We start from the raw sequence: 21449 nt of genomic DNA on the forward strand, positions 1-21449 counted from the left end.
TCTGGTCAATGCTGGCCGAGCAACTGGCTCGTCACAATCCGCCAGACACTAATCTTGATGAACTGTGGTATCGTGTTGAAGCTGCATGGGCAGCTGTAGCTGTACACGCCATCCAAGCTCTGTTTGACTCAATGTCCAAGCGTATCAAGGCCGTTATTACGGCCAGAGGTGGTTGTTCTGGGTACTGATTTCTCAAGATCTATGCACCCAAATTACGTGAAAATGTAATCCTATGTCATTTCTAGTATAATATATTTGTCCAATGAATACCCGTTTATCATTTGCATTTGTTCTTGGTGTAACAATTTTAATGGTCAGTGTAGTAATAGAAGCAATTATGAAAGTCAGATTAATGAATTATCTGACTAACCACAATCTTTTATGCGAATCACAGCTTGGTTTTCGAAGTGGCAAAAATACGGAGTCAGCCATAGTAGAATACACAAAAGTTGTACTTGACGCTCTTGATAAAGATGAGTGTGTCACAGGCATATTTTTGGATCTTTCTAAGGCGTTTGATACAGTCGACCACTAGATTCTATTAAATAAATTAGAAGCATTAGGAGTAAGATGGGTAGCGAATGACTGGTTTCGATCATGCCTAACAGATACGGTACAAAGAGTAGAGATAACATACTTCAAATAGATCTAAACATTTAGTAAAACACTTATCAGAATCAAAATACATTAATATAGGGGTTCTGCAAGATAGCATATTAGGACCAATACTGTTCCTGATATAAATCAATAACTTTCCCAGTAGTGTTACTCGTGGTGAAAAAATTCTCTTCGCTGATGACAGCAACATTATAGTGACTGAGAAAACAAGGGAACTCCTTGCCGAGAAAGCAAATGAAACTCTAAAGGAAGTTTATTATTGGTCAATAAGCAATAAAGAAAGAAAGCAATAAATAAAGAAAACAAATGTCATGAATTTCAGTTTGAAGAGGAAAAATGACAATCAGAATGAGATTTTCACTCTGCAGCGGAGTGTGCGCTGATATGAAACTTCCTGGCAGATTAAAACTGTGTGCCCGACCGAGACTCGAACTCTGGACCTTTGCCTTTCGCGGGCAAGTGCTCTACCAACTGAGCTACCGAAGCACGACTCACGCCCGGTAGGAGGAAGTTTGGAAGGTAGGAGACGAGGTACTGGCAGAAGTAAAGCTGTGAGTACCAGGCGTGAGTCGTGCTTCGGTAGCTCAGATGGTAGAGCACTTGCCCGCGAAAGGCAAAGGTCCCGAGTTCGAATCTCGGTCGGGCACACAGTTTTAATCTGCCAGGAAGTTTCAAAAATGACAATGTTAAATTAAATGTAGATGTCACCTCTATAGACTGTGTAACAAATTCAAAATTTCTAGGAATGAATATTGATTCTCAGTTGAAGTGGTGTGAACATACAAAGGTACTTGCAAACAGAATGTCATCAGCATGTTATGCCCTTAGAATCCTATCATCAGTGTGTAACATGCAGTGTCTTTAAGTTACATATTATTCATATTTACACTCAGTTCTTAGCACTGGCTTTTTTTTTCGGGGGAGGGGGGGATAATGCACAAAATATGAACACAATTTTCAAACTCCAGAAAAGAGCCATAAAAATAATAACCAAAAATACTAGTTGAGCTCATTGTAAAGATCTGTTAAAAACACTGGGGATTTAAACTGCTCCATGTGAATACATTTACACATCAGTTGTACACATTAAAAATGACATTGGTCATTACAGCACAAACAGTTCCGTCAATGACCATACAACAAGAGATAGAATCAACTTACATTTCCCAGTAAAAATAAACATAGAACTGAAAACAGCATTTTCTACTAAGGAATGAAACTGTACAATAAACTACCAAAAGAGATTACAGAAATTGCAAAAATACACTTCTTTAAAAGGCAGCTAAAAAGTACCTGTTATGCAATACATTTTATAAATTGAAGGATTACTTAGATAAAACGGAGTAGGGGCTTGATATGTTATACAAATAAATAATAATAATAATGATTATAGAACATCCAACATTCCACGTAACACCTTCACTTTGTTTTTTTCCTGCTTTTTTTGCCTTTCTAGAAATACTTACCCCCACGCTATGCAAAGCACAATACGGACACCTCTTCCTCTTTCTGAGCTCAAAATCTCACTCATTATGGAGGGATGCAGGATAGCAAAAGGGAATTTGCAGTACAGAAAATGGCCCAGTGATCACCAGTGTGTGTGTGTGTGTGTGTGTGTGTGTGTGTGTGTGTGTAGTGAGCGAAGTGTTACGAAACAATGTTAATATAGTGTGTGCAGTGACTGATAGTGACATATGAGGGAGCAGTGTGACATTACATTATTTAATAAGTTATTTGTAAAAAAAATATTATATACCAGGAGTAAATCTAATGATTGTCTCTAACTAGAAATCTGTAAATATATGTGTATACAAATTAGCTTATTTTAAATTGATCTCAACTTGTGAATACTTTGACATGTCCTATATCCTTGTAAAAAGAGATCTACGGATGAATAAGGTACTATTACTACTATTATACTTTTATCTTATTATCATATTTTAGACTTTTTTGTAATAGTAGGTGGAGGATAGTTGTAACCCGTACTTGTTCATGAATAAAATGGTAACAGTTAGCTCACAGGTAGTTCTTAGCGGAAACAAGGGCAGAGCGAAACATATGGGGGACGCCTGGTAATGAATTCACCTATATATATTATGCACGTTATGAAGTAAATTTAAACATTTATATCTTTTTTGTACTAGTTTCAAAAATGTAAGGCAAGAACACAACGAACCATTTAGTTATGTATGTGGTGGACCATGTATAAAGATTAAAAAACATAGCACAGCAGTCGAAAATAATTAATTATTGTGTTCTGTTTTCAGGAACGACGTGGACACAGGAGTTGGTGTGGCTGCTCATGAACGGCCTCAACTTTGATCTGGCGAAGCGGAATCATCTCACAGACAGATTTCCATTCCTCGAGTGAGTATAACGACAAAGTGACGCCAGCATATTGCAGACATTTATTATTTACAATGGAAAGACTCTGCTACATTCGTTACAGAAATACGAGATCTCAATTGAAGCAATACTAAACGTCTGCAATCGGGCTATGAATGTTTGTAAAATATTCACATTTTTGAGTATTCTGCTTCGTGCAAAACACAGATTCTCGTGTTTCCCTCTTCACTCAAACATCGTGGTGTTGACGATGATTAGTGCGTTCACGTTAGTTTGCTTGCCTGTCTTCTTCAGTACAGCTGAAACACTGATGAAACAAAACTTTGTTGCCTTCTGATTACTAGCGTCTTGGTCCACTGTTCGAACACAGTACGGCACTGATTCTGCCTGCAATGGATTCGACAAGTTCTTGGTAGGTTATCAGAGATAGGTAGTACCAGAAGTCTGGGCAGAGATCAGGTGATTCCCGAAAACGACGGGACGGTGGTTCGTGGGCGAGAAATGGCGGCCGATACCGATCCAGATGTGCTCCATCAGATTCAGATCCGACGAATTTCGGGCGCAAGACATCGACGAAAGTTCACCGTTATAACGAAGCGGGCTGCATTGGATCATGTGGTACCAGATACAGCAGGTTTCGTAGTATGCGATACCCGCTAAAACAGATGTGTGTAGCGTATAAGAACACTGAGTGAATAAGGTCACTTAGTGCAACAGTGTGAAATAGTTACAACGAAAATGTTTAACTGCGTCACAGTCCAATTAATGTATGTGTATCATTTATCATAGCTGTCTATTACTTTACCTGATTAGGTAAAGTAATACACAGCTATGATAAATGAAGGATGTTTTAGAGAGAAAGAACAAGTTCTGGAATCATTGTTAATAGTGTATAAATGTTAGTAACCTTTTTCATTCAGTTTTGCAATTATAATTCAATTAGTAAAATACATTGTTTACCCCAACGCAAATTAACTGTGTAAACCATTAATTTTGGAAAATCTTAACATCTATATAGCTTTGCAAGTCAGGACAAAATATTCTTACGGAAATCACCAACTAAAAATCTGTAATTAAATTCTTAATTCTTGTTTCTGGAAGATTCTATAGAGAAATTCACTGCAATTTCCACATATTACGAAAACTAGGGAATATTTGTTTAAACTGGAGACACAATTTGATTCAGGAAGACAATTTGTATCATAAATAATGTTAGAAGATCTATTCATTAATTTTTTGTAACGAGATTTAAAGATTTTGTGATGTATGTACTTATTCTGCGTTTTAGCCTGCAAATGTCGCAAAAAGTCATTTTGAACGTTTGAATTGTAATTTTGATGTTGCAGACACCTCTATATATCCGAAGATCAGTGAAGTGATTAGACAGGTTCATTCGGTCAAATTGTGGGCATCGAATAGTTAAAGATTTCAGAAAAATTATGTTTTGGCGTAATTACATAAGTTGTAATCAAAGATCTTCTTGTATTAGTTTATCCGCTACTACTAGAACCAAGGATGACTGTTAACAGAAAGATCCGTAACAACAGTTATCTGTGGTAAGCTTACTAATTCTAAAATGCAGGAAATTTTTACTTATGTAATTTGTGTTCAATTTAGGCACCACTTGAGTAATAAAATTGATAACGTTTCATTGATATACTTGTAGCGACCGCTACTCACGTCGACTGCTGTGTCCGCAGACGTTAGTTACGTTCGCGCCATCCTTACATACAATTGTGTCGGGAATTCAGTGACTGCACGGCAACAAGTGAATGACGTAAACCGCCAAGTTTGAATCCGTCGGATGAAGCATAGAGTAAATACACTCCTGGAAATTGAAATAAGAACACCGTGAATTCATTGTCCCAGGAAGGGGAAACTTTATTGACACATTCCTGGGGTCAGATACATCACATGATCACACTGACAGAACCACAGGCACATAGACACACGCAACAGAGCATGCACAATGTCGTAACTAGTACAGTGTATATCCACCTTTCGCAGAAATGCAGGCTGCTATTCTCCCATGGAGACGATCGTAGAGATGCTGGATGTAGTCCTGTGGAACGGCTTGCCATGCCATTTCCACCTGGCGCCTCAGTTGGACCAGCGTTCGTGCTGGACGTGCAGACCGCGTGAGACGACGCTTCATCCAGTCCTAAACATGCTCAATGGGGGACAGATCCGGTGATCTTGCTGGCCAGGGTAGTTGACTTACACCTTCTAGAGCACGTTGGGTGGCACGGGATACATGTGGACGTGCATTGTCCTGTTGGAACAGCAAGTTACCTTGCCGATCTAGGAATGGTAGAACGATGGGTTCGATGACGGTTTGGATGTACCGTGCACTATTCAGTGTCCCCTCGACGATCACCAGAGGTGTAGGGCCAGTGTAGGAGATCGCTCCCCACACCATGATGCCGGGTGTTGGCCCTGTGTGCCTCGGTCGTATGCAGTCCTGATTGTGGCGCTCACCTGCACGGCGCCAAACACGCATACGACCATCATTGGCACCAAGGCAGAAGCGACTCTCATCGCTGAAGACGACACGTCTCCATTCGTCCCTCCATTCACGGCTGTCGCGACACCACTGGAGGCGGGCTGCACGATGTTGGGGCGTGAGCGGAAGACGGCCTAACGGTGTGCGGCACAGCCCAGCTTCATGGAGACGGTTGCGAATGGTCCTCGCCGATACCCCAGGAGCAACAGTGTCCCTAATTTGCTGGGAAGTGGCGGTGCGGTCCCCTACGGCACTGCGTAGAATCCTACGGTCTTGGCGTGCATCCGTGCGTCGCTGCGGTCCGGTCCCAGGTCGACGGGCACATGCACCTTCCGCCGACCACTGGCTACAACATCGATGTACTGTGGTGACCTCACGCCCCACGTGTTGAGCAATTCGGTGGTACGTCCACCCGGCCTCCCGCATGCCCACTATAAGCCCCCGCTCAAAGTCCGTCAACTGCACATACGGTTCACGTCCACTCTGTCGCGGCATGCTACCAGTGTTAAAGACTGCGATGGAGCTCCGTATGCCACGGCAAACTGGCTGACACTGACGGCGGCGGTGCACAAATGCTGCGCAGCTAGCGCCATTCGACGGCCAACACCGCGGTTCCTGGTGTGTCCGCTGTGCCGTGCGTGTGATCATTGCTTGTACAGCCCTCTCGCAGTGTCCGGAGCAAGTATGGTGGGTCTGACACACCGGTGTCAATGTGTTCTTTTTTCCATTTCCAGGAGTGTATCTCTGGAGTGAGCATTCAAATGCGCAGAACAGATTTTGTGTTGTCAACATACATTGCCGGCCTGGTCACGTGTTCTCGGGACGTCGTGTCCTTATCCATATAGCGCCCTGTACATTTAGCATGTCACTACATCCCTAGTACAGACGGATTCTTTTCGTACATGTCGTGGATTATTTATATACGTTGTGCAGGCATTTTAACAGTATCCATTTGATACCTGGAATAAACCAGCTACGTAACTTTTAAGGGCAAGTGATATTGCATTCTACTTCTTTGCGATAGGTGTCACAGTTCAGGTGCACTCGATTTTTGGTAGTTTTCGGTACGATACGGCACTTTATAGTATTACAGAACCTGACGTACATTTTTGCAGTGATAGTCTTGCAAAACGACTTGACAGTACGCTAGTACTTGTCCCAAAAACACCGAATTTGCCACACACTAGCGTTTATATCCCTGTCAATTCATCCTTTTTTCTGCTATTTCTGCGTATTTATTTTCTCGTTTTTGCGTCCTAAAGCACAATTTTTCTTACTAGTGACACTTTGAAGTATTTATTTAACGCATTTTACGTACTTGCTGCCAGTTTATTAAATAAGTAGTAGACTGAGTAATCTATATACTTAATCGACAAGTCACTGATAAATGTATGAGGGATAGTATTTGCTGAAAGAACTAACCATTCCCTTTCCCCTTCCACTAGCAAATTTACGAGAGGAAGAGACTGTTTGTAAGCTTTTGTACGACCCGTAATATCTATTATATAGTCATAAAATCGTAGAAAAATTGGTCTACAGAATCAAGCCTTAATTATAATGCGTCTCGAAATTTTTAAACAGATACAGTGTCTCTTACTAATATGATAGCTATAATTAGAGCTACATGGTATGTATCCATGAAAAGTTAACTATCCCTCCTTTCACATATCTTTCTTTGCATACGTAGCAACAACAGTAATTCACCATCGCTATTACACTATCAACTAACGGTGAAACACAACAAAAACTATTGATATAATAAACTTCAAACGCTGCAGAAAGCACACACGCACAGCGAAGTCCCGAAAACACGTGACAATCCTGGTCTAATGTTGACAACACGCGTAGAACGCAATGTTCACTCCAGAGATATTTACTCTATGGCTTGAAGATCCGAATAATGTTGTTGCCTACACCTTAGAGTTATAACTTTTGTTTTTATGTTTATTCAATTCCCTGGATACTGTTTTTGTTTTTTAAAAGTTACCTATAGCAACTGTGCTTGTTTGTCTGTAACATCAAGTAATAAACCGTTCAAGTATATTATCTGTGCGTGTTTGAATATTTATTAAGTACGGGTAGCTCTACACGACGAAAATATACCCGTCATACTCAGATCACTATGCTTTGAAAATCATTCCTAGACTCCTTTTGTGCTGTACGTGTCCCTTGATGTTTCCACTTCACTATCACTTTGATGGAAACCCAGTTCTTAGCAATGGATTTTAACAATGTTGATCGGAATACTCTCTTTCAAATTCTGAAGGTGACAGGGGTAAAATATAGGGAGCGAAAGGCTATTTACAATTTGTACAGAAACTAGATGGCAGTTATAAGAGTCTAGGGGTATGAAAGGGAAGCAGTGGTTAGGAAGGGAGTGAGACAGGGTTGTAGCCTATCCCCGATTTTATTCAGTCTGTATATTGAGCAAGCAATAAAGGAAACAAAAGAAAAGTTCGGAGTAGGAATTAAAATCCATGGAGAAGAAATAAAAACTTTGAGGTTCGCCGATGACATTGTAATTCTGTCAGAGACAGCAAAGGACATGGAAGAGCAATTGACCGGAAAAAGTAGTAAATGAGTTTTGCTATTTGTGGAGCAAAATAACTGATGATGGTCGAAGTAGAGAGGATATAAAAAGTAGACTGGCATTGGCAAGGAAAGCGTTTCTGAAGAAGAAAAATTTGTTAACATCGAGTGTAGATTTAAGTGTCAGGAAGTCGTTTCTGAAAGTATTTGTATGGAGTGTAGCCATGTATGGAAGTGAAACGTGGACTACACTCCTGGAAATTGAAATAAGAACACCGTGAATTCATTGTCCCAGGAAGTGGAAACTTTATTGACACATTCCTGGGGTCAGATACATCACATGATCACACTGACAGAACCACAGGCACATAGACACAGGCAACAGAGCATGCACAATGTCGGCACTAGTACAGTGTATATCCACCTTTCGCAGCAATGCAGGCTGCTATTCTCCCATGGAGACGATCGTAGAGATGCTGGATGTAGTCCGATGGAACGGCTTGAAATGCCATTTCCACCTGGCGCCTCAGTTGGACCAGCGTTCGTGCTGGACGTGCAGACCGCGTGAGACGACGCTTCATCCAGTCCCAAACATGCTCAATGGGGGACAGATCTGGAGATCTTGCTGGCCAAAGTAGTTGACTTACACCATCTAGAGCACGTTGGGCGGCACGGGATACATGCGGACGTGCATTGTCCTGTTGGAACAGCAAGTTCCCTTGCCGGTCTAGGAATGGTAGAACGATGGGTTCGATGACGGTTTGGATGTACCGTGCACTATTCAGTGTCCCCTCGACAATCACCAGAGGTGTACGGCCAGTGTAGGAGATCGCTCCCCACACCATGATTCCGGGTGCTGGCCCTGTGTGCCTCGGTCGTATGCAGTCCTGATTGTGGCGCTCACCTGCACGGCGCCAAACACGCATACGACCATCATTGGCACCAAAGCAGAAGCGACTCTCATCGCTGAAGACGACACGTCTCCATTCGTCCCTCCATTCACGCCTGTCGCGACACCACTGGAGGCGGGCTGCACGATGTTGGGGCGTGAGCGGAAGACGGCCTAACGGTGTGCGGGACCGTAGCCCAGCTTCATGGAGACGGTTGCGAATGGTCCTCGCCGATACACCAGGAGCAATAGTGTCCCTAATTTGCTGGGAAGTGGCGGTGCGGTCCCCTACGGCACTGCGTAGGATCCTACGGTCTTGGCGTGCATCCGTGCGTCGCTGCGGTCCGGTCCCAGGTCGACGGGCACGTGCACCTTCCGCCGACCACTGGCGACAACATCGATGTACTGTGGAGACCTCACGCCCCACGTGTTTAGCAATTCGGCGGTACGTCCACCCGGCCTCCCACATGCCCACTATACGCCCTCGCTCAAAGTCCGTCAACTGAACATACGGTTCACGTCCACGCTGTCGCGGCATGCTACCAGTGTTAAAGACTGCGATGGAGCTCCGTATGCCACGGCAAACTGGCTGACACTGAAGGCGGCGGTGCACAAATGCTGCGCAGCTAGCGCCATTCGACGGCCAACATCGCGGTTCCTGGTGTGTCCGCTGTGCCGTGCGTGTGATCATTGCTTGTACAGCCCTCTCGCAGTGTCCGGAGCAAGTATGGTGGGTCTGACACACCGGTGTCAATGTGTTCTTTTTTCCATTTCCAGGAGTGTATAAATAGTTTAGACAAGAAGAGAATAGAAGCTTTCGAAATGTGGTGCTACAGAAGAATGCTGAATATTAGATGGGTAGACCACATAACTAATGAGGAGGTATTGAATAGAATTGGGGAAAAGAGGAGTTTATGACACAACTGGACTAGATGAAGGGATCGGTTGGTAGGACACGTTCTGAGACATCGAGAGATTACCAATTTAGCATTGGAGGGCAGCGTGGAGGGTAAAAATCGTAGAGGGAGACCAAGAGAAATACACTAAGCAGATTCAGAAGGATGTAGGCTGCAGTAGGTACTGGGAGATGAAGAAGCTTGCACAGGATATAGTAGCATGGAGAGCTGCATGAAACCAGTCTCAGGACTGAAGACCACAACAACAACATCACATCGGAAACAGTGGACCTAGGGATGTTACGGGGTGTGGAATTCTCGCGTACAGTAGTATGACACAAGTGACCCGACCACGTTCGAAGTCCGTGAGTACCGCGGAACGCTCCATCCTGCTCTCTCACGATGTCTAATGACTACTGAGGTCGTTGGTATGGAGCACCTGGCAGTAGGCGGAGGCACAATGCACCTAATATGAGAAACGTTTGTTTTTGGCGGTGTCCGGATACTTTTGATCACATAGTATATAAGGAGTACAAACGTACATGAGTCAGACGTTACGTATGTTTATGCGTACTCGTTCTTATGACAACGCAGGGCACGTTTACTACATAGGCCAGTGTATAAAGCGTCCTTATGGCACACGTTTACGGCTCCTACTACAGAGCTAACGAATCTAAGTTACGGACACCGCATTAGGTGGTGCTGCCAGACGGGAAAGCAGAGAATGTGTTTACAGAGTAATGATATACTTAGATCCGTCATATTAGATAAAAGTAACGAAGTACAATTAGCCAATATCAGTGTATAAACGAAAGCCACGTGTTCACAGACACAAGTGTTACGAAGTCTGCGCGCAGTTTTGGAATCTCTATCTATTTTACCAAGTATTATTTTTTTCTCTATCTTCAGTTTACTGGAATTAATTAAAGACCATTTTAGACCAGCTGCGTTTTGCTTTTATTTACAAAGCATCTTCTGTTGTATTCTGGAAATATGGATAGATGAGTGTGTTAATTTTGATTGTTATGGATTAAAAACAGTATTTCCTTATAAAGTTGGGATAAAATTTACTTACGTTGTTCCCGCGTCTTGTTCACATTTTCTGCAAACCATAGCTATTTCCCTCTTTGTTAGCAGAGGTTGCAGTTGAAAGAAGCTACGTTCTATATTTACATTTGGCAGTCTTTTGGCTTTTTTTTTAAGCACTTTTCCTTCCGATGTGTTGACGTTTTTTCACTTGGCCTCAATCAATTTGGAGGTAGAACTCAGCACAGTAGTACAGTGTTTATGTTCGTTCATTTGTTTTCTGTGTAGGCTGTGAGCGTTGCCAACCTGTGAATTTGTTCCTATATGTGTTTCGTATGCACATGTGTGTGTCGGGGGGGGGGGGGGGGGGGGGGCATGCGTACCTCTGAAGATAACCCCTACATGTAAGTTGACCCAACGACATCGTCAATTGCGATCGCAGTGAGTCAGGCGTCATCGACGTTGCATCATGAATCAAAGAAAACGTGTCGTCTGGTCAGATGAATCACGCTTCTAGTTACTGTCGCTTCCGCATATGCTGTCATCGAGGTGAACGGCTACTCGAAATATGCACCCGCGCCACCCAATTTTATGCCGTGAGCGATATTCAAACTGGGCTTCCACGGCACCTATAGTAGGAAGGCAAGGCACCACGACAATTGCGCATTACTTGGACTTTATTGTGGACCGTCTACATCCCTTGATGCCTGATACCTTTTCTGACGACGATGGCGTCTTCCACTTGGTTACGACTGTTACGGTCGCAGGTTCGAATCCTGCCTCGGGCATGGATGTGTGTGATGTCCTTAGGTTAGTTAGGTTTAAGTAGTTCTAAGTTCTAGGGGACTGATGACCTCAGATGTTAAGTCCCATGGTGCTCAGAGCCATTTTTGAACCACTTGCTTAACTCCTCGTTTCGTAAGGCCACAATCGTGCTACAGTGGTTTGAAGAGCATGATAGTGATGTCTCGTTGGTGTCTTGATGACGAAATTCGGCTGATCTGAATCCGATGTGACACATCAGGGACGCAATCGCACAGCAGCACCACGCGCACGTATCAACTGCCCATAATGCCAGGGTATTGTGTGAATTGTACGTGGACATCTGGTGCCACATACCCGCAGAAACCTACAAAGGAGCTGTCGAATCTATGGCACGTAGAGTCGCTGCTGTATTGCATTCCAAAGGTATACTAATTCGGTATCACTGAGCAGATCACCATAATGTTTTGTTTCTTTAGAATATGTCACCATACAAGATATCTGCTGGCGCAGTGAGGTGCTCCTTGATTCATTGAACCACTATAAGTACGAGTCTTAGTTCGTATGTACAGCTGGAGCGGCCTTCAGCCGTGGCAACAGACTGCCGCTATGATTCTGCCACTCTATGCGTTACTGCTCGAGAAAAATATTGTAATAAGATAACAATAGCAAAAAATTAAAAAAATATTTTTTGAAGGACAGCATCTTTATGCCAGTGACTGTTATAAGTTTTTGTTACACCTATTGCAATTTCGGCCTTAGGCCATTATCAAGTGCTGATATTATGGCTTCAAGTCATGTGAACGACATGTAAGCTGTCACATTTGTATGTTTTTTTTTTCTTTATTATGATTTCATTCCCCCACCCAATATGGGCAGGAGAGGGCTGTCAGCAGCACAATTCGCCGCTCTTCAGCCGAGTGACATGACAGATAATTCAATCACAAAATTATACATATAAAGGTGATAAAAAAGGGGAACATAAGAACAGAGTAGGGGTAGATAATGGAGGTAAAAATACTCTGGAGACGTTCGTGGGGGGACAATTTAAAAAGTCGAAATACAGTTAAAAAACACAGTATGTATGTCTTTTTATCTTTATTGTAATTTCATGCCTTGTACGATGCGGGCCACCAGCGACCTACATACGGCGCTCTTTGGCCAAAAGAAGAACAGATAGTAAACATAGAGAGAGAAAAGTTTACATACATGAATGATAAAAACAGGAGACTCACATAAGAAAGAAAATGAAGGCGTTCGTGGAAGGCACTGGTTTTACAAGCAAGTTCAACAGTGCACACAAACGCAGACAAACAGTTTTACACGCAACGAAGGAGCACACTGAAGAAAAAAAATCACTGATGCACGTAGACGAAGAGAACACTGTAACACATTGGTGACAATCTTCGGCAAACTGAACACACTGATGAGATGGGGGGGGGGGGGGGGGGGTCTGCCACTGGGTGCATGGGTTGGGCAGGGGGGAGGAAGCGGGTGGGGGAAGAAACAATTGGTAGAAAGGAATGGTGACGGGAGGGGAGAGAGCAAGTCGCCGAAGTGGCGTCAACTGGTTCAAATGGTTCAAATGGCTCTGAGCACTATGCGACTTAACTTCTGAGGTCATCAGTCCCCTAGAACTTAGAACTACTTAAACCTAACTAACCTAAGGACATCACACACATCCATGCCCGAGGCAGGATTCGAACCAGCGACCGTAGCTGTCGTTCGGCTCCAGACCGTAGCGCCTAGAACCGCACGGCCACTCCGTCCGGCTGGCGTCAACTCGAAAGACTTGCACCAGGCGAACGGTCTTCCTGACGGGAGGCCCTAGCCTCATGGAATTTCCATATTATTGATAACATACAAGACTAGCACAATTTAGCAAGTAATGTACCAGCGAATTGACTTGAAATACACGGAAGGAGTGTTAACGTGTTTACGCGACAACTGGCTCTCAATAACACTATATACACATTATAGAAGGAAGTTAATAATAATTATGAGTAAAATGCTTACTGATGGTGGAGAACTACTGACTTGAGCAAGAAGTTCTTTTGTTAGTTCAACTGTAATAACACTACATACACATTACAGCAGGAAATTAATCATAATTATAGGTAAAATTCTCACTGATGGTGGAGCACTACTGACTTGAGCAAGAGGTTCTTCTGTTAGTTTAATTATAGGAAATTACTACTATTGAAACAGTTATGAAGCAATTGTGTCTCTTGTACTCATTATTTTTGCATTTTCATTAAACATTCATTTCATGATATTATTTATCTCAAGTGGAACATGTGATCCTGGATGTAGTACAGTCTGAATATTTGTGGCCAGTTACTTATTCTTGATTGTTGTTTTTGTAATATGGCATTTAAATCTGGCTAAACTATTAGCATGGGAACTCAGGAACTAAGTAGACTCAGATAGAGGCTGAACACTACCGTCAGGACACAAAATGTGAAACACTGAAAATTACATAACACATGAAACTGTAAACATTATTATTTCAATGAAAAAATCTTAGAAATAAATACTTTAAATCTTCTCATAGTAATTGTACTTTGATGAAACTTTAAATGTTCATTAATTCAATCTGCTTGGAGGATTTCAAAACTTATGGTCACTAAATAATTATTTTCTTTACAACTGCACAAAGTTTATTAGCTTTTAAGGAAAATAAGTGCTTTTCCTTTCGATAAACTGGGATACTAGGACTTATCGTAACACTTGGGGTAGGACCCTGCCTAGGTGAATGGCTTAAGAATAAAATACGGTGACTCAACGCAAAGTTTGCCGGCCGCGGTAGTCTAGCGGTTCTAGGCGCTCAGTCCGGAACCGTGCGACTGCTACGGTCGCAGGTTCGAATCCTGCCTCGGGCATGGATGTGTGTGTTGTCCTTAGATTAGTTAGGTTTAAGTAGTTCTAAGTTCTAGGGGACTGATTACCAAAGATGTTAAGTCCAATAGTGCTCAGAGCCATTTGAACCATTTGAACCAACTCAAAGTTTACAAAACACAAAATTATTATTGAAAACGAAACCATGTAACGGGTCCATGCAATGATACGTTACTCAACCGATAATTTGAAGTGAATGTGGTGACAGCGTCAATCTCCTTTGCTATTCAAAAAGGAGCAGCAAAAGTATCCGTGGATCTTCCTGTGCAACAGGCTCCGAAATTTCTCTTCTTAGCGTCGGATTTTCGTAGTACAGAACTAACCAAAGTTTGTCATGAATAATAAGCCGTATTACTTCCGTATCCGAGGCTGTATTATATAATTTTGCAGTTCCTCTCGCTTATTTCAGTTCACAGGATGCGCCATCGATTGACTCATACCACACAGGCTCACATTTCGACCGCCAGATCCACCTCTTCTATTCCCGCGTAGCCAGTTCCGTTGCGGAGGGATTTCCCTCCAAGATTTACATGAATACAATCCTTCTTTCCCTATGCATGAACCAGTAAAATATAACATATTCATTTATTTTACAGCACATTACTTTTGACATTACATGCATAGATTAGCTACGGATACATAAATTATTATAAATACTGAGTAAAACATTTACATAGTACATCAAAGAGCATGGTTATACAGAAGTTACATTAAGTAAAAAACAGACAAAGATGTTTGATAACACCATTGTACGAGGGCAAGTCAATTATTATCCTCAATTTAATTATACTTTTGTTTATTTTGGTAGTACTGTCGTTTTACATTGATGACGCATGCTTTGTTTATTTGTTGTTATATCTTTTCAATTTTAAGTTAGTTTCGTTATCACTGCCGTGCCGTTAATCATGGCTGCTCCGTTGTCTATTTGCACCAACGAAGAGCATCCGTTTTCTGTGGTCGGAAGGCGTATCAGGGGCCGAAATTCATCGAAGACTTTCGGTACAGTACGGGAATAGTGTTTTGTCACAACGGAGTGTCTACGAATGGATTGCAAATTTCCTAAATAGTTGCACAAGTGTTACGCACGATGATGGAGCCGGACAACCGTTTACCGCCACAGATGAAGTAACCATTGAGCGTTCACGTGAAATCATTCTCTTAGACGACTAACTATTGACGAAGTGGAACATCGTCTGACAATTAGCCACTGTTCTGGATCCGAAGTCATTCACAACAGACTTGCGTTTCATAAAGTTTGTGCAAGATGGTCCCAAAACAACTCACACAGTTGCATCAACAAACGCGCTTGGACATCTGCAAAAACATTTGGATTGCTGTGGTAACGAAGGGTCAACTTCTTAGACAGGATCGTTATTGGTGACGAAACATGGATCCATCATTACGAGCTGGAGAGTAAACGGCAGAGTATGGAAACATCCAAATTCGCCGTGCAAGAAAAAGTTCAAGACCCAACGATCCCCAGGAAAACTGATGCTTACGGCTTTTCGAGACGCACAAGGTCCAGTACTGGAACATTATGGGAAAAGGGGCACAACAATAAACAGCGTACGTTACACTGAGATGCTTACTGCTGGGCTAAAGCCTGCAATTCGAAGCAACCGCCGAGGTTTGCTGTCAAAAGGAGTTGTGTTGTTGCACGACAATGCCCGTCCACATGCTGCAGCCCACACTGCTGAAACGCTCCAGAAACTCAAATTTCAAGCACCGGATCATCCTCCACATAGTCTCGCTCTTGATCATTCTATCAATTGTTTGGTCCACTCAAACAGGCCGTCGATTTGCCTCGGACGAAGCAGTGAATGAAGCAATGCCTTCCTGGTTCGCAGCTCAACCGAGAACCTTCTTTTATGAGGGCATCAGGAAGCGTGTACCAAGGAGACTATGTCGAAAAATGATATTCTTGTAAGATTCCTATTTGATTACAATAAAATGTTATAGCTGCTTTGCGGATAATAATTGACTTACCCTCGTAGATAATATCGGTAATAGTTTTACAAGGGTACAAACAGAGCCGAGTTTCTCCTGTGAAGAACACCTTACACCAATCCTGGGGCATCCATTGTGCATGATCTCTTGCCCGTCTGTAACGGCGACCATGGTGTTGTTATGTAGGACATGGTGCTTCCCATGTTCGTCGAGAATGGAGGTTCGCATCGTGCGATCGTCACAAAGCAGTTCGATTCGATACATGACGTCCTGTAGGCTCTTCGAAAGCCGTATTCACTTTTGGATCACTCATCCCACGATTCCCTTCACTGGAAGGTCGTAGCTGTCGATCATTCTGTGCACCTGTCGAACGTGGGAGGCCTTTGCAGTGTAAGTCATCGACACTACTTGTCATCTGGGACGATTCCATGTGTGCACCACATCACTTTGTCCCCGATGCACATGTCCGCAGCTCGTGGTCGTGCGGTAGCGTTCTCGCTTCCCGCGCCCGGGTTCCCGGGTTCCATTCCCGGCGGCGTTAGTGATTATCTCTGCTTCGTGGTGACTGGGTGTTGTGTGGTGTCCTTAGGTTAGTTAGGTTTAAGTAGTTCTAGGAGACTGATGACCATAGATGTTAAGTCCCACAGTGCTCAGAGCCTTTTGAACCATTTTGATCCCGATGCCCACGCTGAGCAACAGTCATGGTTGCCAAGCCTTCTGTGCGTATGCGATCACTAGTCGGGTCTGTCCTTCTGGCATGACGGATGCTCGCTCTATTGGTGTTTTACTTTCAACCGGAATGCTGCAATCCATTAAAGTGCGGCATGCTACCCATACGTAGCGCTCGTGGTAACTGCGTGTACAAACAACATCAGGGATGAACATCCCAAAGGTACAGGAATGATCACAGTATCAAAATACCTGGACGAAGTATCGGGGTGATGCAACAGGTGCATACACTGAGACGAGTTCATCAGTCAAATTCCCTGAGAAAGCTTACATTCCCATACAGGGACATACGCTGCTTTTACTTCCCATCAACTCTTGTCCCTCCTCCAGATACGGAAGCCATGCTCAGCGACAGTCTTAGGACTCATCGTATGTTTTCCAGATTGTCGTCGCTCGCCACGGGCCGCAAGAAGCCGCCCACGCACTTCATCGACATCGTGAAGAACTCCAGATCGCCGAGGCTGATCAAGAGCCACCTGCCGGTAGAACTTCTGCCCAGACAGCTCTGGACCGTCAAACCCAAGGTATGCCTTCTGTCTCTCGTAAAATTCACACAACCAGGCTGCAAGTCAATGTTCTACCGTAGCCACTGGCCACATCCAGTCTCATTGTAGCTGATTTACGTTACTGTCTACAACCATATCCTGTGTACTTTACTTGTCGGTAGGGTGATGGTAGCTATTTATTTATTGTGTGGTGAAAACAAATACATATATACAGCTATATTAGAACAAATAAGCCCTCAGTCACGAATATTAAGTCAAAATTGACCAGCTTTCGACGCTACTATGAGCGTCGTCTTCAGAACTAGATTAACTGTTCTAAAACATATTAGTTGTATAGTACATTAATAAAATTAAAGTTTGCACTGACTGGAAAAAGATGCAGTACTTACAAGTCACATATTAAAAAAAGATCTAAGCCGGGTTGCAACCCTTGTTCACAGTACGAGCAGCCCTTAGCGGCTCGCCATCTCACTTACAACTATTCATGACGACGCCTTTCCGGCTTAGATCTTTTTTAATATGTGACTTGTAAGTAGTGCGTCTTTTTCCAGTCAGTACAAACTTTAATTTTATTAATGTATTATACACCTAATATGTTTTAGAACAGATAGTCTAATTATGAAGACGACGCTCATAGTAGCGTCGAAACCTGGTCAATTTTGACTTAATATTTGTGACCGAGGGCTTATATGTTGTAATATAATTCTGACACGGTCACTGAACCTTAGCAGCTACGTTCAAAGTTTTACATACATACAACATTTATGGACAAATATTCTCAATCACACGCTCATACAAGGACACGTCTCCTGACCTGGTTCCCTGATCCATTCGATGGTTTCATCTGATGCATGGTGACTGTCCATTATCCTTTTTTTCTACGCTGGAAGAAGACAGTCAGTAGCAGCATGGCGCATTGTCCGTAAGGAGGCCTCACAGCCGCAGTTGCAGAACTAACCTATCCCCGCTTGTGCATTAGGTAACCATACCCAGTTCATGATCCTCCATTAACGTTTGGGGAGATGGAATCTCTGTAGAGATGGGTCATTCGCGAACTAACGGATCCAAAGGAACGGTCCACCAAGATGAACGAGCGATGAACGAATTCTAAGGAGCGGTCTTTCATAGTTCACTTCGGTCGCGGCTTTCTACTTCCAGTTCATGGGAATGGGGAACGGACGGTCTCGTGCCCGCAACGGCACGTCGGCCGGTCCCGTTCCAGCCTCGGTCCCGTCTCTGTCTCGGTCTCACTCGGCCGGACTCGTCCTTCTTCGCGTGGCCACTCGTCGCAGTTCCACTGCTGACTGCTCATAGTTAGTTCAGTATCGAGTTTTTGTTGTTTGTCTCGTTCACTTCACACGTTTATTCTAGATTTGTTTCAAACCTTTTTTGACCTCTCAGCTTCTGGTTCTTTTCATATTCTATTCAGCGTCCACGGCCGGTAATTAAAATGTATTTTATAATTACGTAAAATACATAAAAATTACGTCGTATGTAATACATACATCATTTCAGGTAACAAAACGGCATATCAGCTAACTTCACTATTTCGATAAACAGCAGAAGAAATACTTGTAAAAAGGCAAGATTTTTTTGTTATTACACATGCAAAGGACGTCGGCACGGCACACACAAGTGGCCATTTTCCGTCTTTTTTTTATCCAAGGTAAAACAGCATGTCCATTGATATGGAAGGCAGACCGACATACAATCGAATGAAGCCCGCACTTCGTAATCGAGTGCATGGTGTCACCTTTTGTAAAGAGAATGTGATAACTCCCACAATATTATTTCAGTGGTACAGGGTGGCGCACGAAAAATCGGCCCCGAGTACTAGACTACTCACTGTCGCTTACCAATCGTCATCTATTGTTTCGAAGTTGTTTGCATTAGCTTATTTATTATTTCGTCACTGCCTAATTATTACATGTTTACCTATTCTTCTCGTAGCGGTCAACAAATCGTGCGTAATTGGCAAGCAGTCTGTACTCGGGGCCGGTTTTTCGCGCGCCACCATATATTATTTCACTGCAGACAGACACATAACGCTACAGTTGGCTAAACGGGAGGTTTTACAGAATCACGAAAATTACAAGTGTGTGAGACTTTTGTTATGAATAAAAACTCTGTACTCCAGGGGGGAGGCAAGTGCCCTCTCTTGCCGGCTTCCATCTTCAGTCACCTATGCTACTAATTTTCAATTTTTCATAAGAACCATGTACTAAGCACAATAAACGGTGAACGAATAAAAATGAACGGTTCCCAAAAAACAGCGATCACCAGTGAACTAGCTCCCAAGCATCGACGACTTTGCCCATCTCTAAATCTTTGTATCTTGCACGGAAAGGTTCCCAAGTATATGTTTGTTGACTGCTGATGACTGCTGCCATTGGGGATTCCGTGAGTGGTTGCCATTGAAAGGGGACCCAACAAGGTTGTCTACTGTGCGTCACGACCGTTTCCTTAATCTCATTCGTTGGTGTTCTGCTGATGCAGTGTCTCCATAAAAGGGTAGCTGGGTATTGTTCTTAAGTTATACAGATCTTCAGGAGAACTTGTGATCTTCTCAGAACTGGAGAAGAAATGTTTCTGAAAACAGGAAGTCGTAGTGTGTTCGTACTCCGGATACAGATAATTAATCGTGCAGCTTTATTTTTCCGATATGTTGATCAGAACACTATGAATACGCCTCGCACTCTTCTGCTGCTAACCAACCTGAGGACCAAAGACCTGAGAAGAAGAAGAAGACTGATCTGACGCAGCTCCTCCCCCCCCCACCACCACAGCATACACACGCACGCACACATTCTCTCTCTCTCTCTCTCTCTCTCTCTCTCTCTCTCTCTCTCTCTCACACACACACACACACACACACACCTCTACGTAATTGACTATTCTTTGCTGCCTCAGTATCAACGGATCACTTCTTTCATCAAGTTGTGCCATACTTTTATTTTCTCACCATTTCGAAACAATACATCTTCCTTAGTTAACCAATGCATCCTGCTCAACGTTATGCTGATGGTTCAACAAATATTAAACGTATGCAGTGAACAGCATATGATGAAAAATTCGTGATTTAGACAGTACCATTACTTAGAACTTCGTGTATTAAAATTCAGCATTGATCATTTCAGGGTAATGGTTTCTCCGTTAGCACTGTATTGCCACGGTCGTGTTGGGATGTTCCAGATAATATACGTGACTCGGAACGTGAAGGATGTGATCGTGTCCTACCTCAACCACCACCAACTGTGGGTCGGCTGCTCCCTCACGGCTGACGAATTTGCGGAGTGCTTCATGGAAAACATACGTAAGTGAATGTTTTCGTTGTACGTCAGTGAATCCCTCATCCTTTAAAACAGGGGTCTCCAAACTACGGCCCGGTATCCGGCTCGCCAAATATTTGAGGTGGTACCTACACTGCCAACAATTGAGTTTCGAGACCTATCGCGACCAATACACAGCGACATTGGCTCTGCTGCTCGCTAGAAGGCTACATGACTAAACTTATTGTTGCACCGCTTGAAATAACAATGCGTTGACATACTCTACCTCTGTTACGTCTTGCAGTAATAGTGTTGCTAACAATGATTTTGAGATTTCGTTAACTTTGCAAGACGCTTTCGTGAAGAATGTGCAGTGACATACTTTTTTGTCGGTGAAATTCGCAAGAATGAAATACGTCAGAATTTCGGTCAGGTACGTCCACCAATCAAAATTATGTTATTAAATAAAAATCGTAGTTCGTTTCAGTGCTAGCTACTCCCACAATCTTAGATTTTTGCTATTTCATCTTT

The 21449-nt window shown here is 43.1% G+C and overlaps 1 protein-coding gene across 1 annotated transcript in view; it reads left to right on the plus strand.

The window, feature by feature from the left end:
* The window catches only part of LOC126291822 (luciferin sulfotransferase-like), a 60252-nt gene that overhangs the window by 16315 nt on the left and 22488 nt on the right, over positions 1-21449 (plus strand). The window contains exons 3-5 of the mRNA XM_049985523.1: positions 2886-2985; positions 17526-17667; positions 20842-20962. Coding sequence (XP_049841480.1) covers positions 2886-2985; positions 17526-17667; positions 20842-20962 — 363 coding nt within the window. The remainder of the gene's footprint in view (positions 1-2885; positions 2986-17525; positions 17668-20841; positions 20963-21449) is intronic.

Source organism: Schistocerca gregaria, chromosome 9 (genome assembly GCF_023897955.1).
Source record: "Schistocerca gregaria isolate iqSchGreg1 chromosome 9, iqSchGreg1.2, whole genome shotgun sequence".
In the NCBI taxonomy this organism is placed as follows: domain Eukaryota; kingdom Metazoa; phylum Arthropoda; class Insecta; order Orthoptera; family Acrididae; genus Schistocerca; species Schistocerca gregaria.